This window comes from Somniosus microcephalus, unplaced genomic scaffold (genome assembly GCF_052327205.1).
Source record: "Somniosus microcephalus isolate GS21.2 unplaced genomic scaffold, FLI_Smic_1.0 unresolved_chr1, whole genome shotgun sequence".
Classification (NCBI taxonomy): Eukaryota; Metazoa; Chordata; class Chondrichthyes; order Squaliformes; family Somniosidae; genus Somniosus; species Somniosus microcephalus.
This window is the reverse complement of record NW_028225179.1, coordinates 38,237,849-38,247,848: the sequence shown is the minus strand read 5'-3', so window position 1 is coordinate 38,247,848 and position 10,000 is coordinate 38,237,849. Positions and strand designations below refer to the sequence as shown.

Sequence of the window (10,000 nt, the reverse complement as noted above, 5' to 3'; positions counted from 1 at the left end):
ACCATCTCTATGGCTGATAAAACCCAGACATCGACCGTTATGGGTTACTGCGCGGTACAATTGTCCGTTAACGGAACTGTATACGATAATTTTAAATTGTTAATCATGAAGAATCTATGTGCGAGCGTGATCTTGGGCCTGGATTTCCAGTGCCACCACCAAAGCATCACGCTCAATTACGGTGGGTCCCAGCCGCCCCTCACAGTGTGCGGTCTGGCTACCCTGAAGGTAAAGCCGCCTTCGCTATTCGCGAACCTTACTCCCAACTGCCGGCCAATAGCGACCAAAAGAGGAGGTACAGCTGGGAGGACAGGCGGTTTATCGCAATCGAGGTAGACAGGCTCCTGAAGGAGCGCATTATCGAACGCAGCAACAGCCCGTGGCGCGCCCAAGTGGTGGTGGTGAGGGGTAGCGAGAAGAAGCGGATGGTGATAGATTATAGCCAGACGGTTAATCTATACACCCAGCTAGACGCCTACCCGCTACCCCGCATATCCGAGATGGTGAACCAAATCGCCCAATACCGGGTGCTCTCCACCATCAACCTCAAGTCAGCATACCACTAGCTCCCTATCAGACCAGAGGACCACCCGTACACCGCCTTCGAGGCAAACGGACGCCTCTACCAATTCCTCAGAGTCCCCTTTGGGGTGACGAATGGGGTCTCGGTCTTCCAGAGGGAGATGGACCGCATGGTCGATGACCACCACTTGCAGGCAACCTTCCCCTACCTCGACAACGTCACCATCTGCGGTCACAACCAGCAGGATCACGACTCGAACCTCGAGAGGTTCCTGAAAACCGCACAAAAACTCAACCTCACTTACAACGAGGACAAGTGCGTTTTCAACACCACGCGCCTCTGCATACTAGGCAGCGTGGTGGAGAATGGGGAAATCGGACCAGACCCCGACCGATTGCGCCCCCTACGGGAGCTGCCCCTGCCCAACACTCCCAAAGCCCTGAAAAGGTGCCTGGGGTTATTTTCTTATTATTCCCAATGGGTCCCCAACTACTCCGACAAAGCCCGCCCCCTCTTGATAGCATCCTCTTTTCCGCTCTCTGCTGAGGCCCACGCCGCCTTCAAAAGCATTAAGCAGGATATTGAGCGGGCCACGCTACAGGCAGTGGACGAGAACACTCCATTTCAAGTGGAAAGTGATGCGTCTGACTTTGCCTTGGCGGCCACCCTCAACCAGGCGGGGCGGCCCGTAGCTTTCTTCTCGAGGACCCTCCAAGGGCCCGAGATCAGACACTCCTCCGTGGAAAAGGAGGCCCAAGCCATCGTGGAGGCAGTGCGCCACTGGCGCCACTACCTAGCCGGCAAACGCTTCACCCTACTTACCGACCAGCGGTCGGTAGCGTTTATGTTTAATAATAAACAGAAGGGGAAGATTAAAAATGATAAGATTCTCAGGTGGCGGATCGAGCTCTCCACCTTCGAGTATGACATCATTTACCGGCCAGGGGCCCTTAACGAATCCCCCGACGCCCTCTCACGAGAGATGTGTGCCAGCGCCACCGGGGATCGGCTACAGACCCTCCACAACGACCTCTGCCACCCAGGGGTCACGCGGCTGTTCCACTTCATAAAGTCTCGCAACTTACCCTACTCGATTGAGGAAGTTCGGTCTCTGACCAGGAACTGCCGCACTTGCGCTGAGTGCAAGCCTCGGTTCTACCGCCCAGATAGAGCCCACTTAATCAAAGCTACACGGCCCTTTGAGCGGCTCAGCTTAGATTTCAAGGGCCCCCTCCCGTCAGTCGACCGCAATGTTTACTTCCTGAACATTGTGGACGAATACTCCCGTTTCCCATTCGCCTTCCCCTGCCCAGACATGACCAGCGCCACAGTCATTAAATGCCTCAACAGCCTGTTCTGCCTGTTCGGTATGCCAAGCTACATCCACACGGATAGGGGGGCGTCCTTCATGAGTGAAGAGCTACGCCAGTACATGCTGTCCAGGGGGATCGCCACGAGCCGTACCACCAGCTACAACCCCCAGGGTAACGGCCAGGTGGAGCGAGAGAACGGGACAGTATGGAAAGCAGTCACTCTAGCTCTAAGGACCAAGGGCCTCCCTATCTCCCGCTGGCAGGAAGTCCTCCCAGATGTGCTCCATTCGATACGGTCGCTATTGTGTACTGCCACTAATGCCACGCCTCATGAACGAATGTTTGTCTTTCCCCGGAAATCCACCTCAGGCGTATCCATGCCGTCATGGCTCTCCACCCCAGGTCCGGTATTTGTACGAAGGCATGTGAGGGGCCACAAGACGGACCCTCTCGAGGAGTCAGTGCATCTACTCCACGCCAACCCCCAATACGCGTATGTCCGGCATGCCGACGGAAGGGAGGACACCATGTCCATAAAAGACGTCGCCCCAGCCGGTAACGACAACAACCACAACAGCAACAGCGATCACAGCAACTCTTACCCACCCACTACTCTTTCATCACCCCCGGAAGAACATCGACCAACGGTACCCCCACCAACTACCCCTTCAACAACCCTGGCGGCGCCCCCGGCAGAGACCCAGGAGGCCACCGGGGACACCCGCGGCACCACGTCGGTCACAGAGGACTATCAAACCCCCGAACAGACTAAATCTATAGAAGGGGTGAATGTGATGAAATATGCCGTTCATCAGGCACTGTATTCTCTGTGTTCTCAGGCACTGTATTCTCTGTGTTTAGTTTAGTTTCAGTTTCATTTCCCCTCCGGTACTGTATTGTGTGTAGGGCTCCGCCCATACCTGGCCACTACTTAAGCAGGCTGCACTGCCTCACAGACAGTGCAGCAGATCTTTGGATGGGAGACACTTCTCCACTGTGTATTACTTTCTTAGTTAATAAAAGCCTTGCTTTGCTCTGTTAACGTTGAGTCTCGGATTCATTGAGGCACATCAGAGAGAATGAGTGTGAGAGACAGACAGAGAGAGAGAGAGACAGACAGAGAGAGAGACACAGAGAGAGACAGAAAGACAGAGAGAGACAGAGAGAGAGACAGAGAGAGAGACGGAGAGAGACAGAGAGAGACAGAGAGAGACAGAGAGAGAGACAGAGAGAGAGAGACAGAGAGAGAATGAGTGTGAGAGACAGAGAGAGAGAGAGAGAATGAGTGTGAGAGACAGACACAGAGAGAGACAGACAGACAGAGAGAGACACACAGAGAGACAGAGAAAGACAGAGAGAGAGACAGAGAGAGAGACAGAGAGTCAGAGAGACAGAGAGAGAGAGAGAGCGACAGAGAGAGAGAGAGACAGAGACAGAGAGAGGGAGAGACAGAGAGAATGAGTGTGAGAGAGACAGAGAGAGACAGAGAATGAGTGAGTGAGAGAGACAGTGAGGCAGAGAGAAAGAGAGCGAGAGAATGAATGTGAGAGAGACAGAGAGAGAGAGAAATGGATAGAGTGTGAGAGAGAGAATAAGTGTGAGAGAGTGAGAGAGATAGAGAGAGAGACAGAGACAGAGAATGAGTGTGAGAGAGACAGAGCGAGAGGGTGAGAGACTGGGAGAGAGATAGAGACAGAGAGAGAGAGAGAAGGAGACGAGTGTGAGAGACAGAGAGAGAAAGAGAGAGTCAAAGAAAGAGAGAGGGAGAGAGGGAATGAGAGAGAGAGAGATAATAAGAACCAGCGACACAAACCAAGTCAACACAAAATCTTCCCAATGAATTACTGTCCAAGTGTGGCCATTCTGCACACAGCAAGATCCCACAAACACTGAGACCTCTGCGGTTAGTCGAGGGATCAATGTTGGCCTTAGAAAGAAAGGTCGCCCATCTCTACGGCGCCTCTCACCACCTCAGGACGTCGCAAAGCGCTTCACAGCCAATGAAGTACTTTCGGAAGTGCAGTCGCTGTTGTAATGTGGGAAACGCGGCAGCCAATTTGTGCACAGCAAGATCCCACAAACAGCAATGTGACAATGACCAGATCATCTGTTTTAGTGATGTTAGTTCTCACTCTCTCTCTCTCCCTCTCTCTCTCTCTCCCTCTCTCACTCATCCTCTCTGTCTGTCCAATTCCAATTCCAATTAAAATGCTTTATTGGCATGAAAGTTTACAGAGAACCATATTGCCAAAGCTTACATAGCAAAAAGGTACAGTTTTCCAACATTCTGTAGGTGTCAATCGATTTGACATTTGTTGGGTACATACAATATTACTTTTAAACAATATTAATTTTAAACAGTCTTTGTACTTCATTTGGTACGTTCAATATTAATTTTAAACAGTCTTAATTTTAAACAGTCCTCAGGTTGTGACATGTTGTTACATATTTGGCCCCAAGGTATGGTCTGTCTCCTTCTCCTAGGACTAATCTCAATTTTGACAGATCATCCAATTCCTTGAAATCTGGGGTTGTTTGGCTTAGCTTGTTGAATAATATGTTTCTTGATGTGTTGAATTTTTCGCATTTTAGGAGGAAATGCATTTCTGTTTCAACCTCGCCAGCCAGACATTGATCGCATATTCTATTCTCTCTAGGCTGCCAGGATTTCTTGTATCTGCCTTTTTCAATTTCCAGTTGGTGGTCGCTTAGTCTGTACCTGGTGAGGGTCTGTCTCTGTTTTGTGTCTCTGATGGTCGTGAGGTAGTCTGCCAGTTTATATTCTCTTTTTAGGGCCCGGTAACATTCTAATCTGCTTTGGCTTTCGGTTATTTTGTTCCAATGTTCCAGGTAGGTTTCTTTGCATTTTTTAATGATTTGGTTCACTCGGATTGGTGTTTGGACGGCTGTGTTGGTCTGGGGCTGGTCAGGGTCCGGCTGAGTACTTAGTTTCCGTAGCAGCTGACTCAGGGGACTCTTTTCTGGGTTTAGCTCTTGGGTCTGAAAGGCTTTGAAATGAAGGGTGTCTGGGGAGCTAGATTTGAGGTGATTTAGGAAGTTTAGTGCTCGTTTTTGGATGTTTATTATCAGTGGGTATCTGCCTAGTTCGGCTCTGCATGCATTTGTTGGCGTTTTTCTTTGGGTGCGAAGGATGCTTCGGCAGAATTCTGCATGTAGGGCTTCTATTGTATGTTTTTCCCATTTAGTGTAGCTTTGGTGATTTAGCGGGCCCCATACTTCACTACCGTACAGTGCAATGGGCAGGATTATGCTGTCAAATATTTTGAGCCAGTCTCTCACTCACTCATTCTCTCTCTCTCTCACTCACTCACTCATTCTCTCTCTCTTTCTCACTCATTCTCTCTCTCTCTCTCATTCTCTCTCTCTCTGTCTCTCTCTCTCTGTCACTCATTCTCTATCTCTCACTCTCTCTGTCTTTCTCTCTGTATCTCTCTCTCTGTCTCTCTCTATCTCTGTCTCTCACACTCTGTCTCCTTCTCTCTCTCTCTCTCCCTCTCTCTGTCTCTCTCTCTGTCTCTCTCTCTTTGTCTCTCTCGCTCTCTCTGTCTCTCTCTCTGTATCTCTCTCGCTGTCTCTATCTCTCTCTCTCTCTCTCTCTCTGTCTCTCTCTCTCTCTGTCTCTCTCTCTTTCTCTCTCTCGCTCTCTCTCCCAGTCTCTCACCCTCTCTCTCTCTCTCACACACTCATTCTCTCTCTCTGTCTCTCTCTCTATCTCTCTCCCTCTCTCTCACTATCTCTCTCTCTCACACTTATTCTCTCTCTCACACTCATTCTCTCTCTCTGTCTCTCTCTCTCTGTCTGTCTCTCTCTCTCTCTCTGTCTCTCACACTCTGTCTCCTCTCTCTCTCTCTCTCTATCTCTATCTCTCTCCCTCTCACACTCATTCTCTCTCTCTGTCTCTCACACTCTGTCTCCTCTCTCTCTCTCGCTGTCTCTCTCTGTCTCCCTCTCGCTGTCTCCCTCTATCTCTCTCTATCTCTCTCTCTCTCTCTCTGTCTCTCACACTCTGTCTCCTTCTCTCTCTCTCTCTCTCTCTCTTTGTCTCTCTCGCTCTCTCTCCCAGTCTCTCACCCTCTCTGTCTCTCTCTCTCTCTCACACTCATTCTCTCTCTCTGTCTCTGTCTCTCTCTCTCACTCATTCTCTCTCTCTGTCTCTCTCTCTCTCTCTGTCTCCCTCTCGCTGTCTCCCTCGTTGTCTCCCTCGCTGTCTCTCTCTCTCTGTCTCCCTCTCGCTGTCTCCCTCGCTGTCTCCCTCGCTGTCTCTCTCTCTCTGTCTCTCTCTCTGTCTCTCTCTCACTGTCTCTCTCTCTATCTCTCTCCCTCACACTCATTCTCTCTCTCTGTCTCTCACACTCTGTCTCCTCTCTCTCTCTCTCTCTGTCTCTCAGTTGGACACCGGGGAGAACTCCCCTGCTCTTCTTCGAAATAGTGGCCGTGGGATCTTTTCATCCACCCGAGAGGGCAGACGGGGCCTCGGTTTAACATCTCATCCCAAAAGACGGCACCTCACCAGCCGCACAGAACAAACCACAGCTCTGAGGGACATGGGCTGGCCCCCTGCCCCCCCCTCCGCCCGCCCCCCAGCCAGCTCCTCGTAGAGTGGGTCGGACACTGAGCATTCACGTGGCTCCGGGACCTAGCGGGGGTGGTGAGACTACCCGAATACTCACCGCCGTGAAACATGGCGCGTGAGCAGAGTTCAGCCCAGGAGCCGTCAGCTCCCAGCAGCGCGTCATAGGCGATCATGGGGGCGTCGTGACCGCTCCGTCCCGCCCAGCTCTCCAGACTGAAGGTCTTGTAGATCTCGTCCCGTTCCTGGGGGCCGTAAGGGACCGGGAACCGAGGGGGACCCCGTCCCGACTCCAAGTCCCGCTCCCTCAGGTACCTGCGTAGGGTGAGGGGGAGGGAGAGGAGGAGGTTATAGAGTCATAACATAGAAACATAGAAAAATAGGAGCAGGAGTCGGCCATTCGGCCCTTCGAGCCTGCTCCGCCATTTAATATGATCATGGCTGATCCTTTATCTCAATACCATATTCCCGCTCTCTCCCCATACCCCTTGATGCCTTTTGTGTCTAGAAATCTATCTATCTCCTTCTTAAATATATTTAATGAATTGGCCTCCACAGCCTTCTGTGGTAGAGAATTCCACAGGTTCACCACCCTCTGAGTGAAGAAATTTCTCCTCATCTCACTCCTAAATGTCCTACCCCGTATCCTGAGACTGTGACCCCTCATTCTAGACCCCCCCCAGCCAGGGGAAACATCCACCCTGCATCCAGTCTGTCTAGCCCTGTTAGAATTTTATACATTTCAATGAGATCCCCTCTCATTCTTCTAAACTCTAGTGAATACAGGCCTAGTCGACCCAATCTCTCCTCATACGGCAGTCCTGCCATCCCAGGAATCAGTCTGGTGAACCTTCGCTGCACTCCCTCTATGGCAAGTGTATCCTTTCTTAGGTAAGGAGACCCAAACTGCACACAGTACCCCAGGTGTGGTCTCACCAAGGCCCTGTACAACTGTAGTAAGACATCCTTGCTCCTGTACTCGAATCCTCTTGCAATGAAGGCCAACATACCATTTGCCTTCCTAACTGCTTGCTGCACCTGCATGTTTGCTTTCAGTGACTGGTGTACAAGGACACCCAGGTCCCTTTGTACATCAGCATTTCCCAATCTATCACCATTTAAATAATACTCTGCCTTTCTGTTTTTCCTCATCCCCTTCTTAGGCAGTCCCTCAGAACCGAGGATGACTTGCTTCCACATTAAAATGAGTTCTCAGGTGACTGATGAGTCCAATGCGGGACCTACAGTCCCTGTCACAGGTGGGGCAGATGGTGGTTGAAGGGGCGGGTGGGTGGGGTGCTTGGGTTGACGTGCACTCCTTGCGCTGCCTGCGCTTGGCTTCCGCTTGCTCCCGACGAAGAGACTCGAGGTGTTCGGCGCTTTCCCGGATGCTTCTCCTCCACTTTGTGCGGACTTGGGCCAGGGATTCCCAGGTGTCGGTGGGGATGTTACACTTTTTCAAGGAGGCTTTGAGGGTGTCCTTGAAGCGTTTCCTCTGCCCACCTGGGGCTCTCTTGCCGTGCCGGAGCTCCGAGTAGAGCGCTTGATTTAGGAGTCTCGTATCGGGCATGCGGACGATGTGACCCGTCCATCGGAGCTGATCGAGCGTGGTCAAAGCTTCGATGCTGGGGATGTTGGCCTGAGCAAGAACACTGACGTTGGTGCGCCTATCCTGCCAGTGGATTTGCAGAATCTTGCAGAGGCAGCATTGGTGGTACCTCTCCAGTGCTTTGAGGTGCCTGCTGTACATGGTCCATGTCTCTTCAAACTAACTGCGCCCCTGGGATGCGCAAGCACCGCGCGCCGGCAGCTGGAGCAGGCCCAGGATCGGAATTGCACGCGGGCCCACAGCTCAACGGCCGGCGCGCTAGGTAAGTGCAGGTCGGGGGCTTGCACCCACGGGAAGCCTCCGACCCGAATTTCTGGGCCATATATAATATTGTGAATAGCTGGGGCCCAAACACTGATCTCTGCGGTACCCCACGAGTCATCGCCTGCCACCCCGAAAAAGACCCATTTATTCCTACTCTCTGTTTCCTGTCTGTTAACCAATTTTCAATCCATGCCAATATATTACCCCCAATCCCATGTGCTTTAATTTTGCACACTAACCTCTTATGTGGGACTTTATCAAAGGCCTTCTGAAAATCCAAATACACCACATCTACTAGTTCTCCCTTATCTATTCTACCATCTACATCCACAAAAAACTCCAGTAGGTTTGTCAAACACGATTTCCCTTTGTTAAATCCATGTTGACTTTGTCTAATCCCGTTGATATTTTCTAAGTGTCCTGTTATCACATCCTTTATAATAGACTCTAGCATTTTCCCTACTACTGATGTTAGGCTAACCGGTCTGTAGTTCCCTGTTTTCTCTCTCCCTCCTTTTTTAAATAGTGGGGTTACATTTGCCACCCTCCAATCTGCAGGAACTGTTCCATAATCTATAGAATTTTGGAAGATGACAACCAATGCATCCACTATTTCCATGGCTACCTCTTTTAGTACTCTGGGGTGCAGATTATCAGGCCCTGGGGATTTATCAGCTTTCAGTCCCATTCATTTCTCATTCAATATTTTTTTACTAATACTTCTCATTAGACCTTTGGTTCCCTAGCATTTCTGGGAAGTTATTTGTGTTCTCTTCCGTGAAGGCAGAACCAAAGTATTTGTTTAATTGCTCTGCCATTTCCTTGTTCCCCATTATAAATTCTCCCGTTTCTGACTGTAAAGGACCTACATTGGTCTTCACTAATCTTTTTCTTTTTACATACTATTTGTACTCAATACCTCTATTTATGAAGCCCAAGATCCCATATGCTTTGCTAACCACTCTCTCAATATGTCCCGCCACCTTCAGGGACCTATGTACATTAACTCCCAGGTCCCTCTGTCCCAGCACACTCTTTAAAACTGGGCCAATAAGTGTATATTGCCTCTCCCTGTTCCTTCTGCCAAGTTCACCCAGGTGGAATGACCCAGAACCGACGAGAGACTCCCCTCCCCCTCCCCGAACTCCTCCCCCACCCCGACCCCCTCCTGCCTCCCCAACCTGCTCCACCCCAACTCTCTCTCTGTTCCTCTCTCTGTCTCTCTCTCTCTCTGTCTCTCTCTCTCTGTCTCTCTGTCTCTCTCTCTGTCTCTCACTCACTCTCTATCACTCTCTCTCTCTCTCTGTCTCCCTCTCTCCCTGTCTCTCTCTCTCTCTGTGTCTCTCTCTCTGTCTCTGTCTCTCTCTCTGTCTCTCCTTCTCTCTCTCTGTCTCTCTCTCTGTCTCTCCTCTCTCTCTGTCTCTCTCTCTCTGTCTCTCCTCTCAGTTCAAATGCTTTATTGGCATGAAAGTTTACAGAGAACCATATTGCCAAAGCTTACATTGCAAAAAGGTACAGTTTTCCAACATTCTGTAGGTGTCAATCGATTTGACATTTGTTGGGTATATACAATATTACTTTTAAACAATATTAATTTTAAACAGTCTTTCTACTTCATTTGGTACGTTCAATATTAATTTTAAACAGTCTTACTTTTAAACAGTCCTCAGGTTGTGACATGTTGTTACATATTTAGCCCC

General features: G+C 50.2%; 1 protein-coding gene across 3 annotated transcripts in view; it reads right to left on the bottom strand.

The window, feature by feature from the left end:
- adprh (ADP-ribosylarginine hydrolase) overlaps positions 1-10,000 on the bottom strand; it is a 37,391-nt gene that overhangs the window by 2,057 nt on the left and 25,334 nt on the right. For 2 of the 3 annotated variants that reach the window (XM_085974466.1, XM_085974469.1), the window contains one exon: positions 6,528-6,742. The exons of the other annotated variant lie outside the window; for it this stretch is intronic. In XM_085974466.1, coding sequence (XP_085830592.1) covers positions 6,528-6,742 — 215 coding nt within the window. The remainder of the gene's footprint in view (positions 1-6,527; positions 6,743-10,000) is intronic. 3 annotated transcript variants of the gene reach the window in all.